Genomic DNA, 24,055 nt, shown 5'->3' on the forward strand with positions numbered 1-24,055 from the left:
CAGATTCAAAGGGAGAAACAGACAATTCCACAATTACTGGATATTTTAATACTCTACTTTTAAATATAATACAAGAACTAGGCAGAAGGTCAAAAGCTAAATAGAAGACTTGAAAAATGCCTTGTGTAAGACCTCTGTACACAAATCTACAGAAAGGAAATGTTTAAATATTATTCAAATGGAGGTACCATGTTTATGGGCTGGAAAACTCAATATTTTTAAGATGCTATTCTACCAAATTTATCTATACATTTATCAAAATTCACTAATAATCTAGCATATCTCAGTTGGTAAAGAGTCTGCCTGCAATGCAGGAAACCCAGGTTCAATTCCTGGGTTGGGAAGAACCCCTGGAGAAGGAAAATGGCAACCCACTCCAGTATTCTTGCCTGGAGAATCCCATGTTCAGAGGAGCCTGGCAGGCTACAGTCTATGAGGTCGCAAGAGTTGGACTCGACTGAGTGACTAAGCACAACAACACATATCTTTTTATAGAAATTGACAAACCAATTCTAAAAATATATGTTAGAAATTCAAAGACTCTAGAATAACTAAAACACATTTTGAAAAGAACAGAGTTGGAAGATTTCACTTCCTGATTACAAGATGTACTGTAAACCTACATTAATTAGATATTGTGGTAGTCAAAAAAAAAAAAAAAGACAAATAGACCAATGATTGTAGAAGAGAGAATCAAGAAATTGACCCATGCATACGTGGTCAATTTATTTTTGACTAAGGCACTAATACAAATCAATTAGGAAAGGAAAATCTTTTTAACAAATAATGATGGAACAACTAGGCAAATAGGGGGAAAAATGGACCTTAATCCCTATCTCACACCATAATCAGAATTAACTTGAGAAGAATTATAGTCCTGAAAATGAAAGTTTCTTGAGAAAACAAAGAATGATATATTCATTACCATGGGATAGGCAATGATTACTTATACAGGAATCAAAAAAATTCAAAATAAAAGAAAAAACAAATTGTCCTTAAGGTAAATTAATCTTTTGCTCATCAAAAGACATTTTATTGTCTTAAAGGAAATGGAATGATAAGTCACAAATGGAAGAAAATACAATTCTGATGAAAGACTCTGAAGCAAAATATATAAAGAATTCTGTTGAAGCTTTGGCACTACTCATTTCTGTAACTTTAAGTAAATAAACTTTCCAAACTTACAATTTCTTTTTTATAAACATAATGACTGGGCTTAAGTGTCACAGTGGACATTTCTAAAGTGCTATGATTTTTTTAATCTACAGCAAGTTTATTGGTATAAATTACATAAAGAAGAGGATGGTAGGAAAGGAATATGAATAAAGATCATTTCAGTAATTGACAATAGCTTTTAAGTACCCCTGGGTATGGGGATGTACATTAAAGTAGAAACTCTATTTACAAAGAAAAAAAATGTGAAACTCTCCAACTAGGATAGGAAAATGATAAGGATATTTTATAAATGCCATAGGAATGTAGACTGGCAGATAGTGGGAATTACAAAATCTTTGTTAATCCATTGTGCCTGTCCCTTGTGTTTTTCAGGAAAGTGACATTAAAATAAAGGAATATTAGAAATGAAGAAAATAGAGTGCTTATTATAAAAAGGAACTTGATACAATTGAACACATCACTTAGTATTTACTTAACTCTTATAAATGAGTATAATATTTAAAATTTGTAACATCTCCTTAAAGGTCTTTTAAAAAGCCAGTAACAATTTCCCTTGGAAATGGGAGATTTGATTAGATCTTTTTTTAAAAGAAGTTCTAATTCATGTTATTCTTGGTCTATTTTCAGATGAAACTAGGTCATTTACTAAAATATTATTTGATATAAAAAATAAGAAAAGGGATTTGGTATTTTTCTACTGTTACATTCAATTACCCTAAATATATCAGTTATTGCTTCTCCTGTATCATTGTTAAAATTTTTCAAAATAATTGTCGTAACATGAGCATAGGAAAGTTCTCACAATGGAAAAACAAAGCCTTATTTTAAAACTTATAGGAATTAATAATTATCTGTGAAACATTAGAAAATTCTTCATGTTTTTTCATTTCATTTTCAGGCTTAACTGAGTTGAATGACAGTCCAGTTCCCCAGGAACTTGAGCGCTGCAAATCTCCTACTTCAGGTAAACATGAGTGGTAATTTTCAGGCTTCTGGTAACTCATTGTAGTAATCCACTGCCTTATCTTCATAATTCTTGGGAAATTCATAATTTTGGTAATTATGTATAATTTCACTTCTGAAATTCAACCATAAGCAAATTTGATTCCAAAATAAAATATAAATGTCTTAAAATATTTATGGCTTCCCCAAAAATTAAGATCAAAGGTATGAGTACAATACTTTTAAAGACATTTTAAAGGAAGGTTATTCTACAGATATATCAGTAATGCTAAGTAAAAATTGGTTATGTTATGTAGAAATTGTTTTACAGCTAGAGCTTAATTAGTGGGAAATACACACTATAGGCAGAGGAGCATAAGAAACCAGCCCTCTGGATCATAGTTTTGAAACATGTATTTGTTGGCAAAGAAAAATTATATGTTGGGAGTAAAACAAAGTGTGAGCCCATTATATTAAAAACATGAGTATAAAGGTTATTAGGAGTAAGTCTTTGCAACATTTGCAAAATTAAGGAGTACGTTTTTAAAGTATGTGAAAAAAATTTAAACAGGTTAAAATTGGTGGTGGTAATCATTATGAATGATTTGCTTTTTAAGAAAATTTGTATTTACCTGATTTTAGTATTACATAAATTCTTAAGCACCAAACACTTAGGTATATCTTTGACATTGAATAGGTCTGTTTTCATAGGGTACCCAAATTTATAATTCATTTTTATTTAAAAAATTATTTTAAACTTCATGCAAATTTATAAACAGTAATCTCTTGATAAAGCAGTGAATTTTGACCTTTAGAAATTCAGTTGGAATTGTGACATTTCTTCAGTATACTCCCTTAAGAGTTGCTAGTTGTTTATTCTTTAAGAATGTATATTGAGTAGAGTCTAGTTGTGTCCTGTGTAAATTTGTTTTAATCATATCCATTTAATCCTTATTGTACTGCTTTCATTTTAAGCATAGCCTCATACATTTACCCTTGTATTCCCATTGGCACCATCCTAATCTAGGTATTTATTATACCTATGATATCACAAAGATATTCTAACAGGTGTCTCTGTTTTCCATGTCTCCCTCTTAGAATTCATTTTGCATATCATGGTGCAAAATTAATCTTCTTAAAATATTACTTTGATATATTCCTGTACCACAAATCTTCAATTAAAATATAATTAACATCCTGTATCAAATTTAGATAATGTAACCTCACTTTAAATTCTCATCCATAATCTGAATTTGAAAGTAATACATGTATTAGGTTTTAACCATCAAAAATGGATTTAAAAACTTTCCCTTTCATCTTTCCCCATGCATTGTTTCCATCCTCTTGAAAAAATAAACATTATTGTTAGTTTGTGTATCCTTCTAGACAGTTTGTGTTTGTAAACAAAAAGAAGTAGGTTTTTGCTTTCTGTTTTATACAAAAGCAGTATATCGTTCGCATTTCACTGGACTTTGCTTGTTTCACTTTACAGTGTATCTTGCTTTCCATTTCATTATTTTCTTATTCTTATTTACATTATATGATATTGAATTACATGTGTATACTATAGTTTATGTAATCACTTCACCAATTAAAGTATACTTAGTTCAGTACCAGTCTGTTGCTATGTCAAACTGCTGCAGTAACTAAATGTTGTTCAGGTATACCAATTGGATGAATTCCTAAAATTGAAGTTGCTGAGTCAAAGAGTATATACTTGTTTAATCTCCAGTTGCTCTCCTTGGGGTTTGTAACTTTTCATTCCTTCCAGCAATAACATGAAAATACTTGTTATCAAATTTTTTTATTTTTGCAAGTCTGTTTAGTAAAAGAGATGTTAATGCAGTTTCAATTTACCTCTCACATATTGTAAGTGATGTTGAATACCTTTTCATATAAGAGCTCTTTAAATATTTTGTAAATTAAATATTTCATTTAAGAGCTCTTTAAATATTTTGTAAATTATCTATTCATATACTTTGCTCATTTTCTGTAGGGTTATTTATTCTTTTCGTAATAATCAGTCTTCTTCATAAGTTAAAATTTTCTCTGTGACATCAGACCCAGATATTTTTTTCAATTTAACTTTTAACTTTGCTTATGGTGTGTTTTACTGTAGTTTGTTTTTTTTTTTTAATAATCAGACATTGATCTTTTCCTTTAAGGACTTCTTTATGCCCAGCAATTTAAATACTATACATTATCTACTTTTTTTAATGTTTTACTAGAATTCCCCTGTAAATCATTTACCCATCATTACTTATTTGCATATTTATACTTTCTCTGAAATGTACAATGAATATATGCAAAGATTGAAAGCTTTTAATTAGGCTACCAAGTAGCTGATCTATTTTCTGTTTATTTAAACAGAAACAATGGTTTTACTATTTTTTGTTTTTTTTTTTACCTTACTGATTTCTGCTTTTATCATTATTAGTACCCTCCTCTGTTTTCCTTCATTTTTTCCCTGTCACCTTTTTGTGGTAGATGCTCAATTCATTTATATTTATTATTTCTTACATATTGATATAACAGGGCTAAATTTCTCTTTTTTTCCTTTTGCTATTTATTTTTTTAAATTTAAATTTATTTATTTTAATTTGAACTCTTTAAACATATAATACCTTTTGATATATTAAGATTGCATTAACAGTATTTTATGTATAGTAAACAATCTGTTTATAGTTCTTTTACCCAAGAGTTATTTAATGTGGGTTTAGGCAGCTGAAAGTTTTACCTTATTATGTCATTCATGTCCTTACTTACATTTTGATTACTTGATTTGTCAAAGATGGGAAAAAGGCAAATTAAAATACTGTATTAATAATGTATTTCTATTTGTTCTTCTATCTTCTATTTTTTATTCTTTATATGTGTAAATATTCAAAGATATATGCATCCTTTATGTTAATCACCATTGTTCATATTATATTGTGTCCACCTGATATCACCTTTTTGCTATTAATACCACAACTCTTGCTTTTATTTATAATTTCTTTTTGTATTTCCTGGCCTTACCTCTTTTGGGATAAACTTTTTTTTAAACTGAGGTATAATATATAAACCTTGAAGTGCATAATTCTTAAGAGTTCAGGCAGACTAGTTTTACAAATGAATACTCCATATAATTGTACCCATATCAAAAGATATGGAAGTTACTAGATACCACTCTTTTGCCCCTCTCAGCCACTAACACCCACAAAGGTACCTACTATTCTGACTTTTATCATCAAAGATTAGTTTTGTGGGTTTTGGACTATCAGATGAATGAAATCATTCAATATCTACATTTTATTTTTCGCCTTTTTTCCCAATATATATAATAGTCATCTATGTTGCTGATGATATTTACTGATGTGTAATACTCCATTATACAAATATATCTCTATGCAGTTTATTATTGCTGAATATTTAGGTGGTTTTCAGTTGGGAGCTATTATAAGTATAGCTGTTATGACCAATCTTGTACAATTTTTAGTACAAATATAACTTATCTCTGTGTTACATGTATCTGGGAGTGGAGTTTTGGGGTTACAGGGTATGCACATGTTAAACTTCAGTAAATACTACTGAATTTTATTAAGTGGTTACACCAATTTTACTTCCATTAATAGCATATAAAAGTTCTATTAGTTCCACATACTCGCCAATGTTTTTATTTTTCCAACTTTAGTCATTCTGAGGTATATATAGGACTATCTCACTGTGGAATCAAATTGCAATGCATGCCCCTGATGTCTAATGATTTTGGTGAACTTCTTTTATGTTAATTGACTACTTTTAATATCATCTTTTATGAGATATTCAAGTCTTCTACTCATTGTTATTATGTTGCCAGCTTTTTCTTTTGATAAGAAATTCTGTGTATGTGTATAGATAGGTAGATAGATATGTTTGTGTATAGATAGGTATGTGTATGCTGCTGCTGCTGCTAAGTCGCTTCAGTCGTGTCCAACTCTGTGCAACCCCATAGACGGCAGTCCACCAGGCTCCCCTGTCCCTGGGATTCTCCAGGCAAGAACACTGGAGTGGGTTGCCATTTCCTTCTCCAATGCATGAAAGTGGAAAGTGAAAGTGAAGTCACTCAGTCATGTCCGACTCTTAGCGACCCCATGGACTGCAGCCTACCAGGCTCCTCTGTCCATGGGATTTTCCAGGCAAGAGTACTGGAGTGGGGTGCCATTGCCTTCTCCAAGCTATGTGTATAGATAGGTACAAAGAAGTACTTTTGCTGGGTATATATAGAGCAAACTATCTTTTCCCATTCTGTGCCTCACCTTTTACTCTCTTAAAGGTGGTCTTTTGATGAACAAAAGATTTTAATGCTAATGTTGCTCTATGTATCAATATTTTTTTTATTGTTAATGCTTTATATGTTTTGTTTTTAAAAACATCTTTGTCTACCCTAAGGTCATAAAACTATTTCCCTGTTTTCTAGGAGCCTCTTTGTTTTACCTTTAATTTTAAGTTCAAGTTCCACTTGAAATGTATTTCTGTGTCTAATGTGAGGAAAGAGTCAAGGTTTATTGCTTTCATTTAGGTATCCAGTTAATAAGGACCATTTATGAAAAAACTATCATTTCCTCTAGGCACTAAAATCGTACCTTTGTCACAAATTAGTGTACTCTACTATGTATCTATGCTTCTAGACTTTATGTTCTACTTCATTTGCATGTTTATCTATCATTTATCCTATTCCTGTTTTAACCGCTGTAGCTTTGCAGTATTGCTGATAGTATAGGTCCTTCAATTTTGTTTTTGTGGTTCTTTTTTAAGAATGCTATAGTTATTTTAGGTCTTGTGTGTTTTCATATAACTTTTTGAAAAAACTATCAGTTTGCACACAAATCGACATGCTTGGGTAGTGACTACAGTTTCATTGTATCTGTAGATCAGTTCGTCAGAGCTGATATTCACATTGGTATCTCTTCATTTATTTCTTCTTTCAGTAATATTTTTATTTTTCTTTGTAGAGGTCTTACACATCTTTCATTACCTTTATTACTCAGTATTTGATTTTTTGTTGTAAATTTTTTAATATCTTTTTTTATGCTTTGTGGCTTTATTATGAAAGTAATTAATTTTGTGTATTGATATTATATCCAGAACATTTGATAAACTTATTTAACTTCAGTAATTTGTCAGTTCTTTTAGATTATCTATGTATCTAATTATCCTCCATGGGGTCACAAAGAGTCGGACACGACTGAACAACTGAATTGAACTGAACTGACTCTGTTAAAAGGACAATTCTATTTCTTCTTTTTAAAGGAAGAAATCAGCTAGAACCTCCAAAACAGTGTTGAATAGATGTGCAGATATCTTTTCTTTTTTTCCAGTCCCAGGTGTATGTCTTTCAAAATTTCATAGCTAATTATGAAGATTGCTACAGGTTTTTAATAGACATTCTCTTTTAGTCCTCTGCCTTTGTTTCTTCTTTCATTAATGTTAAAGCAGATGTGGAAGCACCATCACATTATTTTTTTTTGGCAAAGTACTCAAAGGACTTTGCATGCAATCAAATAGATTGCTTCAAAACAGAAAGATTTTGACTACTTTTGTATTATGTTATTTGGAACAGAAATGCTTGACTAAGATTCATTACCACTTCAGTGCCTTATTTGAGAATGGTTTACTGGCAGGTCCCATTCTTCTTTATTTAAACTATAAATAATCATGATTGAGGAATGATATTTTTTCTTACATTAGCTTTCTAATCACTGTATATATTTCTTAAAATATGTGAAGTTTATCTTTCTGGGGAAAATACTAACAGATTTTTTTTTTAAATCTTAGTTAAAATTGCTGGAAATAATGAATATTTGCTTATTCCACTTGTCATGAAAAAGGAAAAATAGTTGTGTTATATTAATGAATCTTTTTAATCCCACAAAGGAGAATGTGTTCAACATTATTTCCAGCATACTATGCCAACAAATGTACATTAAAATACATTCTGCAATCTCTTGGCTGTTGTAAAAATTGCTGCATTCAATCTAAATTATCAGGAAAGGTATAGTTATGGTAAATGAAGATTCTTAGCCCAATCAAATCTTAAAATGTAACCATGAAAAAAACATCATTTAAAATTTAAACAGTAGCTTTATAAAATTCATGATGTATATTATCTTTAGAGGTAGAAAAGAATGGAAATATAAAGTTAAAATGTTTAGATAATTTACAAGTGATAGAATCAATATACCTGATTAAGAATATTTGTAATACATTCTAACTTTTGAAAAACTAATAAAAACAGTCATGCCTCCTAGCAAGTCTTCTTGATTCATACACTTAGAGAAATTTTATAGGTCTGATTAGTAATGATAATTATTATGTTTATATCTCAGTATATCTTCCTTTTTTATGTATATATAACATTTAAGAGCCAATATTCTTTTTTTCCACATAATGCAGTGGCTTTTAAGCTTAAAACCTGTATCAGAATCATATGAAGAATTTTTATTAAAACATAGATTGCTGAGTATAAGAGGTTCAAATTCAATAAATCTAGAGTGGGGTCTGGTAGTTTGCATTTCTAGCAAGTTCCCGGGTGGTACTAATGCTTCTGGTCTCTGGACCACTGGAGAACCACGACTCTATAAAACTTTTTTTTTTTACATTATTTGTTCGGTAGTTGCTTCCCTTCTCGGTTTCTGTTTTGGGATCCCAACCCTCACCTATTTAAGTCTGCTAAAAAACATATTAAAACCTTGACACAAATATCTCTGAGTAAGAGATATCAGAAATAAAGAAAGCCAGAGACCAGTAATCATGTTATAACTCTGCCTTCTTACATGGATCTTAAACTCCCTTTTATGCCAATAAACTGCAAATAATACAGGGAGAAGTTTCAGACTAATAAATATTTCCTTTAGGATAGTGTGAGAGAACAGAATATGGATTGGGAGCTGAGAAGATCCCAGTGAACCAATCAGAACATTGATAATCTCAGCTTTCCAGATAACAATCATTTCATATTATTCATTCACCCAACTGTTACATTCAAAAAGTAAGTCAAAGTGTCTATAGTTAGAGTGATATTATGATACCCACTGAGAATAAACTAATGAACAAAATAAAAATATCCTGTGACAAATGGACCTGACAGTCTATCTGCAGAAATAAACATGAAAGCAATAGTTATACAAATTATCTTTCCTTAAACCTGTGTAGCTAACCATATTTCACTCACCAGGTAAGGTTGTGCAGCTTGGCTACTGCAGAAACATACTTCCCAAAGAGGTGAGCAGAAGCTAACATCAGCACTAGCTCTAGCAAATCTGGAACAGGACTGCAATCCTCTAAAACAGTCCCTTTTTCTTTGGGCCAAGAGTTGAAAATTAATCAAGCCCTCAACTGTAGGGTTATGTCTGCACACAAGGTGTACATTTTTTTAATTTTTTCTCCTTGAAGGTTTACCTTTAAAAATCATTTTCTCAGTTTAACATTTTTTGGGAGGGTAAGCATTAGGTTACCTAAGCAGCCATCCATCCTCATGATTCTCACTATCTACAATATACAATAGCATAATATTTATCCCTTAAGATATCTTTATTAAAAATTAGCATGGAAACTAATGCCAAAAAATGCTTTTAAAAAAATCAGTTCTGTTCTCAAACCTGGGTTAAAACTAGGTCTTAGAGCCTAGTTTTAATGCCATTTCTGTGTAATTCTGCATGTCTAAAACCCCATTACATCCTTCAAGAAAGAAAGCTTCTTCCTTTCAAAGTGTCCTCTGTTGGAACAGTATGAAAATACTCAGGTAAAGGCAGTTATTTTGTGCCTTCCAAATAGTTATTATGAAAGTCACCTCTAGGATAAAAACTCTCGGTTCATTTGGGCTAAAAAATTACATGCCAATAGTTTTTTATTCCCTTCCTTTAGGACTTGCTACCAGAACTCCCGAGGCAGCACCAGGCTTTTATAGGAATGAAATACCAGCTATGAGACAGAGGAATCAAGTACATCATTTGCCAGGTGAAAGTGAAAATTTCTTTTTGAACAAAGAAACTATTATCTCCACAATTTGTTCCAAAACCTTTCTTATTTGTTGTGCTAAAAATACATCTCACTCATGGTGAATAAAGACTAAAGCAATGGTTAAAATTATAAATATGAACTTCATTAGATATACAGCAGGAATTCCTAAGGCTTTTGAAATGTGCCACAGAATTTTGATAGTGGGGTTTTCTACTTTAAATCTGGATAATTTCATCAGGCCCATATGAAAATATGAGGTGGCCAACAGAGAATTCAGGGAAAATCTAAGAGCCAAGAACTAGAGTAGTTTTGTAAAAATTCTCCTATATTCTTCATGATACAATTAAATATTTTTTGTGATCAGAAACAACTGTGATGCTCATGGAAACTCCAAAGAATTGCCTCAAAGGGGCAATGCTCTCTCAGAAATAGTAAGCAAAAAGAAAAAATCTATATATTTTATGCAGGCTCATTGCATATTTGGTGCTATTCATAGGAACCAAATAAGAAGAGGGAGGGGACAGATGTACACCTATGGCTGATTCATTTTGATGTCTGACAGAACAACAAAATTCTGTAAAGCAATAATCCTTCAATTAGAAAATAATAAAATTTTAAACAATACATAGCTTTCTTAAAATAGGCATTCATTATAAAATGACTGATGACTAGATTTACAGGCAAATTTGGCCTTGGAGTACAAAATGAAGCAGAGGAAAGGCTAACAGAGTTTTGTCAAGAGAACACACTGGTCATAGCAAACACCTTCTTCCAACAACACAAGAGAAGACTCCATACATGGACATCACCAGATGGTCAATACTAAAATCAGACTGATTATATTCTTTGGATCCAAAGATGGAGAAGCTCTATACAGTCAGCAAAAACGAGACCAGGAGCTGACTGTGCACAGATCATGAATTCCTTATTGCAAAATTCAGACTTAAATTGAAGAAAATAGGAAAAGCCACTCAACCATTCAGGTATGACCTAAATCAAATCCCTTACAATTATACAGTGGAAATGACAAATAGATTCAAGAGATTAGATCTGATAGAGTGCCTAAAGAAATATGGACAGAAGTTCGTGATATTGTACAAGAGGCAGTGGTCAATACCATCCCCAAGAAAAATGCAGAAAGGCAAAATGGTTGTCTGGGGAGGCCTTACAAATAGCTGTGAAAAGAAGAGAATAGTCTTTTGGACTCTGTGGAAGAGGGAGAGGGTGGGATGATTTGGGAGAATGGCATTGAAACATGTATAATATCATATAAGAAATGAGTCACCAGTCCAGGTTCAATGCATGATACTGGATGCTTGGGGCTGGTGCACTGGGATGACCCAGAGGGATGGTACAGGGAGGGAGGAAGGAGGGGGGTTCAGGATGGGGAACACGTGAATACCTGTGGCAGATTCATGTTGACGTATGGCAAAACCAATACAATAATGTAAAGTAATTAACCTCCAATTAAAATAAATTTATATTAAAAATAAAAAATAAAGAATATAAAAAAAGAGAAGTGAAAGGCAAAGGAGAAAAGGAAAGATATACCCATTTGATTGCAGAGTTCCAAAGAATAATAAGGAGAGAGAAGAAAGCATTCCTCAGTGATCAATGCAAAGAAATAGAGGAAAATAATAGAATGGGAAAGACTAGAGATCTCTTCAAGAAAATTAGAGATACCAAGGGAACATTTCATGCAAAGATGGGCACAATAAAGGATAGAAATGGTTTTGACCTAACAGAAGCAGAAGATACTAAGAAGATGTGGCAAGAATACACAGAAGAACTATATTAAAAAAATCTTCATGACCCAGATAACCACAATGGTGTGATCACTCACCTTGAGCCAGACATCCAATCCTAGAATGCGAAGTCAAGTGGGCTTTAGGAAACATCACTATGAACAAAGCTAGTGGAGGTGATGGAATTCCAGTTGAGCTATTTCAAATCCTCAAAGATGATGCTGTAAAAGTGATGCACTCAATATGCCAGCAAATTTGGAAAACTCAGCAATGGCCACATGATTGGAAAAGGTCAGTTTTCATTCCAATCCCAAAGAAAAGCAATGCCAAAGAATGTTCAAACTACTGCACAACTGCAGTCATCTCACATGCTGGCAAAGTAATGCTCAAAATTCTCCAAGCCAGGCTTCAGCAATACATGAACTGTGAACTCCAGATGTTCAAGTTGGATTTAGAAAAGGCAGAGGAACCAGAGATCACATTGCTAACATCTGCTGGATCATCGAAAAAGCAAGAGAGTTCCAAAAAAGCAGTTCCAGTTGTGCTTTCTTGACTGTGCCAAAGGCTTTGACTGTGCTGATCACAACAAACTGTGGAAAACTCTTCAAGAAATGGGAACACCAGACCACCTTACCTGCCTCCTGAGAAATCTGTAGGCAGGTCAAGAAGAAACAGAATGGGACATGGAACAACAGACTGATTCCAGATAGGGAAAGGAGTATGTATATCAAGGCTGTATATTGTCACCCTGCTTACTTAACTTATATGCAGAGTACATCATGCAAAATGCCAAGCTGGATGAAGCACAACCTGGAATCAAGATTGCCAGGAGACATATCAATAATCTTAGATACGCAGATGACACCACCCTTATGGAGAAAGTGAAGAAGAACTAAAGAGCCTCTTGATGAAAGTGAAAAAGGAGAGTGAAAAATTTGGCTTAAAACTCAGCATTCAAAAAACTACAATCATGGCATCTGGTCCCTCACTTCATCGCAAATAGATGGGAAAACAATGAGACTTTTTTTTTTTTGGGGGGGGGTGCTCCAAAATCACTGCAGATGGTGACTGCAGCCATGAAATTAAAAGATGTTTGCTCCCTGGAGGAAAAGCTATGACCGCATATTAAAAAGCAAAGACATTACTTTGCCAAAAAAAGGTCTGTCTAGTCAGAGCTATGGTTTTTCCAGTAGTCATGTATGGATGTGAGAGTTGGACTATAAAGAAAGCTGAGCACTGAAGAATTGATGCTTTTGAACTGTGGTGCTGGAGAAGACTCTTGAGAGTCCCTTGCACTGCAAGAAAATCCAACCAGTCAATCCTAAAGGAAATCAATCCTGAGTATTCATTGGAAAGACTGATGTTAAAGGTGAAACTTCAGTACTTTGGCTACCTGATGCAAAATACTCAATCACTGGTAAAGACCCTGATGCTGGGAAAGATTGAGGGCAGGAGGAGAAGGGAATGACAGAGGATGAAATAGTTGGATGGCATCACTGACTCAGTGAACATGAGTTTGAGCAAGTTCCAGGAATTGGTGATGGACAGGGAAGCCTGGCATGCTGCAGTCCATGGGGTCACAGTCAGACAAGACTAAGCAACTTAACTGAGATTTACATCATTAAACAGCATGAATTACCAATGTTCTAGATCCCAAATAAAACCAGTGGCCAAGAAACCTAAGAATGATTATAACCCAGAATTTTCCATACAGTAGTTTCCTTTTTCCTATGTAATAATACAACACCCCTCTGGCATGCCATTTTCTGATGAGAAACCTGAAGCTCAGAGTATTTAAATAAGTGGAGCTGGAATCCCCAATGAGTTATATTTGGGTGTAAAGCCTATGATTTCCCTCTAATTTTTATTAATAAATTGAGAACAAGAAACGTGAGAATTACAAAAAATAATCACTATTGAAATTGTATGACATCCCATTGGCAGAGACAAGATGGCAGAGTAGAAGGATGTGCACTCACCTCTTCTTAGAAAAGTACCAAAATCATAACTAACTGCTGAAATCCACCAACAGTAAACGCTGGAGACTACCAAAAAAAGGTCCTGTACGTCCAAAGGCAAAGAAGAAGCCACAATGAGACAGTGGGAAGGGTACAGTCATGATAAATCCATACCTGCCAGGTGAGCAACCCACAAACTGAAAAATGATTATAACATAGAAATTCTCCCACAGGAGTGAAAGTCTGAGCCCACTTCAGGCTCCCTAACCTGAGGGTCTGGTGGCAAAATGAGGAGCCCCCAGAGAATCTGGCTGGGAAGGCCTCTGGAGTTTGTTCGTGGGGATTCTGTAGGACTCGGGGAAACACAAACTCCACTCTTGAAGGGCACACATAAGGTCTCATGTATACCAGGACCCAGTGGAAAAAAGCAGTGGCCTCATAAGAGCCAAAGTAGACTTACCTGCTAGTATTGGGTTGAGGGGAGGGGGGCCTCTCCTGTGGAGGCAGGGGGCAGCTATGGCTCACTACAGGGACAAAAACACTAGTGGAATACTTATTAGTGTGAACTCTCCTAGAGGTCACAATTTCCTCTCCAAGATTTTAATTTATCCAATAGACTCCAGTGCTGGGATATCTCAGACCAAACAATCAACAGGTCAGGAGCTTAACCCCACCCATCATCAGACAGGCTACTTAAAGTCTTCCTGAGCACATAGCTGCCCATAAAACACAGCCCTGTCCACCAGAGGGACAAGACCCAGCTCCACCCACCAGTAGCTGGGACCCAGTTCCTCCCACCATGAAGCCAGTGTAAGCCTCTTAAACAGCCTCATTCTCCTGGGGGTGGACAGTAGAAGTGAGAAGAACTATAACCATGCAACCTGAGAAATGGAAACCACAATCACAGAAAGTTAGACAGTGTGATACAGGGGACTGTGTGCCAGAAGCAGGAATAAGATTAAATCCCGGATGAACTGAGTGAAGTGAAGACAAGCAATCTATCTGAAGAAGAATTCAGAGTAATGATAGTAAAAACCCCAGATCTCAGAAGAATGGAGGCAAGAAGAGACGGAAAATGTTTAAAAAAAACACTAGAAGACCTAAAGAGCAAACAAACAGATGAATAATACAATAACTGAAATACAAAATACATTGAAAGGGATCAATATCAGAATAAGTAAGGCAGAAGAACAGATAAGTGATCTGGAAGACAGAATGGTGGAAATCATGGCTGTGGAACAGAATAAAGAAAAAAAAATGAAAGAACAGTGTAAGAGACCTCTGGGACAACATGAAAAGCACCAACATTCACATTATAGAGATCTCAGGAGAAGAGAGAAAAAAGGACCTGTGAAAATATTTGAAGAGATAATAGCTGAAAACTTCCCTAACATAGGAAGGGAAACATTCACCAAAGCCCTGGAATCATGGAGTCCAGGCAGAATAAACCCAAGAAGAAACACACCAAGACATGTAGTAATCAAACTGACAGAAAATAAAGAAAAAATACTAAAAGTAACCAGAGAAGATCAACAAATAATGTACCAGGAACGCCCATAAGTTTATCTGCAGGCCAGAAGGGAGTGGTATAATATTTTTAAAGTGATGAAAGAGAAGAACCTACAACCAAGAATACTCTACCCAGCAAGGATCTCATTCAGATTTGATGGAGAAATCAATAGCCTTACAGAGAAGCAAAAACTCAGAATTCAGTACTGTCAGACCAACTTTGCAACAAATGCCACAGGAACTTCTCTACGTGAAAAGAAAATGTCATAACTAGAAACAAGAAAATTATGAATGGAAAAGCTCTCTGGTAAAGGCTAACACATGGTAAAGGTGGGAAGTACTTCACACACAAATACAATCTCAAAACCAGCAACTGTGATAAGAGGAGAGTACAAATGCAGGCTACTGGAAATTAAAAGATTGATGACTTACAACAATCTTTTTTATATACAGGCTGTTGTATCAAAACCTCATGGTAACTGCACACTGAAAATCTACAAAGATACACACCCACAGAAAAGAAAAAGTAATCCAAACACAACAGTAAGTTAGTCATCAAATCACAGAAGAGATCAAAAGAGCAAGGTAAGAAAAAGACCTTCAAAAACAGATCCAAAACAGTTAACAAAATGGCAGTAAGAATATGCATATTGATAATTACCTTAACCATAAATGGATTAAGTGCCCCAACCAAAAGACTGAGTAGCTGAATGGATACAAAAATAAGGCCCATATATATGCATATATATACAAGAGACCAACTTCAGATCTAGAGACACATACAGACTGAAAGTGAGGTGATAGAAAAAGGAATTTCATGCAAATGGAAATTAAAAGAAAGCTGGAGTAGCAATACTCATATCAGACAAACTTTAAAGACTGTTACAAGAGACAAAGAACATTACCTAAAGATAAAGGAATCAATCCAAGCAGAAGATACAATTCTAAATATATATGCACCTAATATAGCAGCATCTCAATATATAAGGCAAATATACTAACAGCCTTAAAAGGAGAAATCAACAGTAACACAGTAATATTGGGGGACATTAACACCCCACTGTCAATGAACTGATCATTCACAAGAAACTCAGTAAGGAAACACAGGGCCTTAAATGACACATTAGACCAAATGAACCTAGTTGATACTTATAGACTATTCAAAAGTATATAAATATAAATCCAAAAGGAGCAGAATACACATTCTTCCTAACTGCACATGGAACATTTTGCAGGATGGATCACATGCTGGCCACAAAGTGGCCTCAGTACATTTAGGAAAATGGAAATTATATCAAGCATATTTTCTAACCATAACACTATGAGATTGTAAATCAACTACAATGAAAAAAAAAATGTTAAAAAAAAAAAACACACACACACACAAACATGGAGGCCAGACAATATGCTACTAAACACCAGTGGATCACTGAAGAAATCCAACAGGAAATAGCAAATACTGAGAAACAAATAAAAAAGCATAATGATCTGAAACTTATGGGATGCCATAAAGCAGTTTTAAGAGGAAAGTTTATAGCAATACGATCTTAACTCAGGAAATTCAAAAAAAATCTCAAACAACTTAAACTTATACCTAAAGCAACTAGAGAAAAAAGAACAAACAAAACCCAAAGTGAGTAGAAGAAAAGAAATCATAAAGATCAGAGCAGAAATCAATGAAATAAGGGTTGAAGAAAATGACAGAAAAGATCTATAGAACTAAAAACTGGTTCTTTAAAAAGATTTTTTAAAAACTGATAAACCTTTAGCCAGACTCATCACAAAAAAAAAGGGGGGGGGGAGAAATCTCAAATCGATAAAATTAAGAATGAAAAGGGAGAAGTTACAAAAGACACCACAGAAATAGAAAGGATCATAAGAGACTACTACAAACAATTATATGCCAATAAAATGGACAACCTAGAAGAAATGGACAAATGCTTAGAAAGATGCAAACTTCCAAGGCTGAACCAGGAAGAAACTGAAAATATGAATAGACTATCACAAGCACTGATATTGAAGCTATGATTAAAAACTCCCAACCAAAGTCCAGAAATCCTCCACCAAATACTAACAAACCAAATCCAACAACCCATTAAAAGGATCATACACCATGATCAAGTGGGATTTATCCCAGGGACACAAGGATTTTTCAATATCTGCAAATCAATCAGTGTGATATACCACATTAACAAAACTATATGACCATCTCAATAGATGCAGAAAAAGCCTTTGACAAAATTCAGCACCCATTTATGATTTTTAAAAAATTCAGAAAGTGGGCTTAGAGGGAACCTGTGCCAACATAATAAAGGCCGTATACTACAAACCCACAGCAGACATCGTTCTCAATGGTGAAAAACTGAAGGCATTTCCTTTAAGATCAGGAGCAAGACAAGGATACTCTTGCCACTATTATTCACCATAGTTATGGAAATTCTAGCCATGACAGAGCAGAAAAAGAAAAGAAATCCAAACCAAAATAGAAATAATACTGTCACTGTTTGCAAATGACATGATCTTATGCATAGAAAATCCTAAAGATGCTGCCAGAAAATTGCTAGATCTCAATGAATTCAGTGAAGTTGCAGGATACAAAACTAATGCACAGAAATATGGAGCATTTTCATACACTAACAAGGAAAGATGAGAAAGAGAAATTAAGGAACAAATCCCATTTACCATCTCATCAAAAAGAATAAAATATCTAGGAATAAACCTATGTATGGAGGCAAAAGACCTGTACTCTGAAAGCTATATAAGACACTGATGAAAGAAATTGAAAATGACAAAGATGGAAAGATACTACGTGTTCTTGGATTGGAAGAATAAATGCTGTCAAGATGGCTGTGCTCCCCAAAGCAATCTACAGTTCAGTGCAATCTCTATCAAATCACCAATGACATTTTTCACAGAATTAGAACAAAAATGTTAAGTTTGTATGGAGACATAATAGAACTTAAATAGCTAAAGCAATCTTGAGAAAGAGAAACAGAGCTGGAGGAGTCAGGCTTCCTGACTTCAGACTAAAACTACTAGGCTACAGTCACCAAAACAGTAGGGTAGTGGCACAAAAATAGAAATATAGATCACTGGAACAAACTAGAAGTTCCAGAAATAAACTCACGCACCTATGGTCAATTAATCTATGATGAAGTAGACAAGACTATACAATGGAGAACAGTGTCTTTAATAAATGACTGGGAAAACTGGACAACTACATGTAAAAGAATGAAATTAGAACCTTTTATCCCATACACAAAAATAAACTCAAAATAGATTAAAGATCTAAATGTAAGACCTGATATTATAAAACTCTTAGAGGAAAACATAGGAAGAACACTCTTCAACGTAAATCAATCACAGCAATATCTTTTGATCCATGTACTGAAGTAATGGAAATAGAAACAAAAATAAACAAATGGAACCTAATTAATCTCAAAAGCTCTGGCACAGCAGAGGAAACTATACATAAAACTAAAAGACAACCCATAGATTTGGAGAAAATATTTGCAAATGAAGCCACTGACAAGGGGTTAATCTCCAAAATCTACAAACAGCTCATGCAACTCAATATAAAATACATACACACATAGCCAAATCAAAAACTGGGTATAAGATCTAAATACACATTTCTCTAGAGAAGACATGGAGATGGCCAAAAGGCACATGAAAAGATGCTCTACATTGCTAATTATTAGAGAAATGCAAATCAAAACTACAATGAGATATCACCTCACCCCAATTAGAGTCATAGTAGTGTAAGTCACTCAGTCACATTCAACTCTTTGTGACCCCGCCATAACTGTAACCCAACAGGCTCCTCTGTCCATGGAATTCTCCAGGCAAGAATACTGGAGTGGGTTGCCATTTCCTACTCCAGGGGATCTTTCTGACCCAGGGATAGAACCTGAGTCTCCCACATTGCAGGCAGATTCCTTACCATCTGAGCTACCAGGGAAGTTGCCCCCCTCCAAATCAGAATGGCCATCATCAGCTGGAAAGAATGAGAAGAAAAGGGAACCCTCCTACACTGTTGGTGGAAATGTAAGTTGGTACATCCACTATGGAGGAAAGTATATGGAGGTTCCTTAACAAACTGAAAATAGAACTACATATGACCCAACAAAATTAAATTTTGACAAAATTAGAGGTGTGTAGGCTTTTTAGGACTCCATCATGGCACTGTAACCCCAAAATGTTTTTTTGTTTTTGTTAACTACACCCATGAATGTATATATATGTATGTGTATATGTATGTGCACATACATGCACATAAACCAGGTATTTTTGTCCTTTCTAGCATAGGGAAGGTAGAGACAAATGAAATTCATTACTATATCCCAATGAGCCAGTTAATTGATAAACTTTCCTAGCATGTTAATCTAAATAACATTTAGTGTTTTATTTATTTTATAGATATAGATTTTATAAGTGTGTAGGCTACACAGGTGGTATCTTCTTATGTCAGGAACATTTGTGTTGCTTAGTGCAAAGGGCATAGATTTGGAATCGGAGAAATCTGACCTTACTCTGCCTCTTTCCAGGGCTTCCCTGGTGGCTCAGCCAGTAAAGAATCTGCCTGCAATGTGGGCAGACCAGGTTCAATCCCTGGGTTGGGAAGATCTCTCCTAGAGCAGTGTGGTTAACCAATGAGTAATGTGAAGTTTTTGTTTCCCCTTTTTCGCCCCTTTGGCTAACGAAACAAAATGATAGTGGTATGTACACTTTTGCTAGAAAATAAAAATGAAGTTCATAGATCTGCATTCCCAAGGGTACATTGCAAAGACTGGCATGTATTTTCACTCAGGGTATTTCTAGAACCACTTACCTCTTATTCCTTTTGCCTTACTCATCTTCCATCTCAAATTCCTCGAATGTTAATGTTCTTCTAACAGTTGAAACATGCTGTTTCTGTTTTAGCCCTCTTCAGAATAACCCATCATCCTACCTTCTGACTTCACTGTTTTTTTAAAAACATTCCTTCAGCACACATGTATTGTACACCCATTTTATGCCAATTAATTAGATACTGGGAATGTAATCCCATGTTTAGAAAACTCAAAATTTATAGGATGTTAATCAATAGTAAGAGAATAAACAAAATATCCAGTATAATAAAATGCAAGTGTTATAAAGAGATATGCACAAGGTGCTATAAAGGTTAAGATAATGGCACCAAATGAAGCCTTAGGTCAGGCTGCCTTCATAGAGGTGATTTTTCAGCTGTCTTAAAGGATGAGTAGTTGCTGGACAAATGAAGAGGTTTTTCTGTGAATCAGTATCTGGCACCTGTAATTAACATTTTTATTAAAGAAGTTCAGCAATTAATCTCACCATCTAATTGCTCCCTTTTCCTCCCCTAGTTATACAACTGAGGATGGGGTTTGTGAGAGGGCCCCCAGTTTTTAGGTAGGAAGCAGTCTATAGGAAACAAAGAAGGTATGTGGTAAAGTGGAGAGAGTATCCAAAAAAGTGGAGCAGATTTGAGAGGCAGAGTCAATTACATATTAGACAAATAGAAAGGAACTAATAGAAAGAAGTCAAAAAAGTTTAACCTCTTTCTGAAAGCATCTTTGTAAATCCATTTCTGAAGTAATTCAGACTATATAGATATGTTGAAATACCTTATTTAAAAACAAAATAGAAGCAATTAAAAATATAAATTCTGAAACAAATCCTTACAAAGAATTAGTTTCTATTTTTAAAATTAAGTGAAAGATTTCAAGTAGTAAAAATTCCTACTCCTTCAGTCTATCTGAATTGTGAATCAATTTACAAAATATACTTTATTTGCAACCTCTTCTGGTATAATTATTACATTTATTTCTTTAGTTTGCCATATTTTGATATAAATGACAATCTTTTTATTGTGCTGAGTCTAAACCCAAATTGCTCAAATTTGATTTCTCTTTATTTATTTTTAATTTTTTAGAGACAACTGCTTGTTGCTATTATTTTTATTAGAATGATAATACTTAGATTTCCTTTAGTAAGCAGTTTAGCACAGCATAGTGTAGTCAGCAAGCTACAGCCCACAGGCCAAAGCCATCTTGCCACCTATTTTGGTAAGACTTGAGAATTAAGAATGGGTTTTTAAATTTTAAATGATTGGGAAAAAATCAAAAGATGAGTAATATTTTGTGACACACAAAAAGTATATTTAGGTTTCTTTTACATTTAGATTTTTATAAAATATATTTCATTCCTGCTGAAATATTAGAGGTATCCATCAAATAACATTTTTGATACTAAGAAGGTTAAGCTGCAAATTGATGACAGGAATTTTATTAAACTTTAATTTTTATAACTAGGTGGTAACAATTCAGAAATTTGTGACTCATGTTTTCTGATTTTAAATTGAGTATTCTTTCTTCTATATCATACTGCATCTTTATTTTAAAATAATTTTCCTAGTTGTAAAGAAAATCACTCATTAGAAGGTATACATTAATTGATAGTATCAATTTGGGTCTTAAAGTATTGACAGAAAAGGTTTCTAACTTGATTTCCCCTAATGCATTTCTATTATAATGCATTCCAGTTTAATATTTTATGAGATGCCCTATGTAAAATATTTATTAACAGATGAGGCAAATTTTCAATAAATTGTAGTTTGCTTGATTTATTCAAACATTTTATGACAGCTTGATTTATAATAATATAATTAAACATTTTCAGATATTTTTTATTTGAGTTTTTTGAAGTGCTGAGTTTACCATTGTAGTATTCGATGTTGAAGTCATTTCATGGTACGGTGAAGTTTCCTTGACTACATCATATACATCTCTAATAGAATTTTCTACTTCAAAAAATGTTTATAATTAGTTTCTACCCTTACCATTGTTACTTATGCTATGAGTTTATACATTTGTTGAGGTACTTACCTGTTAGATTTATCTGAAATTGACTTTTGGTTCTTTCCAAAATAAGAAATTACCTCTCATGCTATGTGTGAAAAACTACGCAAAGATACATTTGATTATTTACCATAATAACAACTGCTTTTCTCATGTTTCTGTTTGCATAGTAAATATTTAATCCTGAATGACAACAAACTAACATTGAACAATATTTCCGCTTCCATACATGCTCACTAATATTAATGTTCATCAGGATTTCAATAATTATACTGTAAAACATACTGTTCCCTCACACTCCTCTTCAGTTTTATATAATTAACTGCCTTTTTCCTTTTTCTGTTGTTTCAGTTAAAGGATCAAGAAAGTTAAGTCTGCCAACAGATCTTAAGGCTGATCTTGGTACGGTAGGCAAAAGCCAACAATTTTAAGTTTTCTTACATTCATTTGGCTGAACATTTTAACCAACTGGTCCATGAATAACAAGTTTCCTAGATGGCAGTGTTTAATGGCTTTTCAAAAAGGCTTTCTTAAAAATCACCATACAGTTCTGTTGGCAGCATTCAACATTTTGTTTCTTAACAATCATTTTACAAAACTATGTTTCATAAATCATTACATACCAACTATATAATGTTTGGGGTTTTTAATCATGAAAATGTTTTTAAACATTAACTAGAGTCATGGATATGGACCCTTTGTGACAGTAATCATGAAAATGAGCATCATTTTCTCTGGAACTATTTGGATATTAATATCATTTACAACTAATGCTATTTAACAACAACAAAGTCTGATACATAAAAGAATGGAGTTCTTGCCATTAAGGAAAGTTATAGAAGGTGTTATTTACTTTATTTTTTGTCGTGCTCCAAGCTTATTCATAATTCTAGTTCTGAAATAAATAAGGTCTTATTAAATAGGTTTTCACCAGTTTTTCTCTCAGAACTTTAATCTACTTGTCCCAGGATAGTTTCTTTTGTGAAATTAAAGGAATCACCTTTATCTTCATCTCCTTTCTTCTGACTTAAAGTCATAGCATAAAACCTATGAATGTCAATGTCATGTCTAAAATAACAAAAATTCAATAATTAGTCTTTGTTTTTTAGTGTTCAAAGCTGTCTCACATACATGATTATATTTAACTTTCTTAGCAACTCTTTAAAAAGTCCTCTGGTGGCTCAGACAATAAAGAATATGCCTGCATTGCTGGAGACCTTGGTTCAATCCCTGGGTTGGCAAGATCGCCTGGAGAAGGGAATGGCTACCCACTCCAATATTCTTGCCTGGACAATTCCACAGACAGAGGAAGCTAGTGGGCTACAGTCCATGGGGTTGTAGAGTTGGACACGACTGAACGACTGACAGTTTCACTTTTCACTTTTTCAGCAACTCTTTAAGGTAGTCATCAGTATTCCTTTTTTTCTAGAGCAGAAACTGAGGTTACATTGTTAATAAATTGTAGAATTAAGATTTGAACCTAGGTCACAGAACATAATACTCAAACTTTATTGAGCATATTCACATACCTCATCCCATTTTAACTAAATTAAATAGCTTTCAGCAATAATTTGTTACATTTAAAATCTAATTACATACCATCTTAGATGAATTTGATTAGATAATTATGTCAGTGATATTAAATTCAAAGCACATTTTCAATGCAGATGCAACATTATTCATTATTATTAGTTCAATACTAACTAAATTTTTATGAAGCTAATTAGTATTTTGCCAGTGTAATTGATATCAAAGGAGGATTCAACATTCTAGTTCCATGTATTGACCTACTACATGTCAGACAGTATGCTATATAATTTGTACATATTTTTGGTACATGATAGATAATAGATCAGTAATGTTCTACCCACTTTACAAATAAATT

At 33.7% G+C, this 24,055-nt stretch overlaps 1 protein-coding gene across 2 annotated transcripts in view; it reads left to right on the plus strand.

The window, feature by feature from the left end:
• The window catches only part of STXBP5L (syntaxin binding protein 5L), a 323,261-nt gene that overhangs the window by 238,687 nt on the left and 60,519 nt on the right, over nt 1-24,055 (plus strand). For both annotated transcript variants that reach the window (XM_068974295.1, XM_068974303.1), the window contains one exon: nt 2,075-2,140. In XM_068974295.1, the coding sequence (XP_068830396.1) occupies nt 2,075-2,140 (66 nt within the window). The remainder of the gene's footprint in view (nt 1-2,074; nt 2,141-24,055) is intronic.

The sequence above is a fragment of the Capricornis sumatraensis genome, chromosome 1 (genome assembly GCF_032405125.1).
Source record: "Capricornis sumatraensis isolate serow.1 chromosome 1, serow.2, whole genome shotgun sequence".
NCBI lineage: Eukaryota > Metazoa > Chordata > Mammalia > Artiodactyla > Bovidae > Capricornis > Capricornis sumatraensis.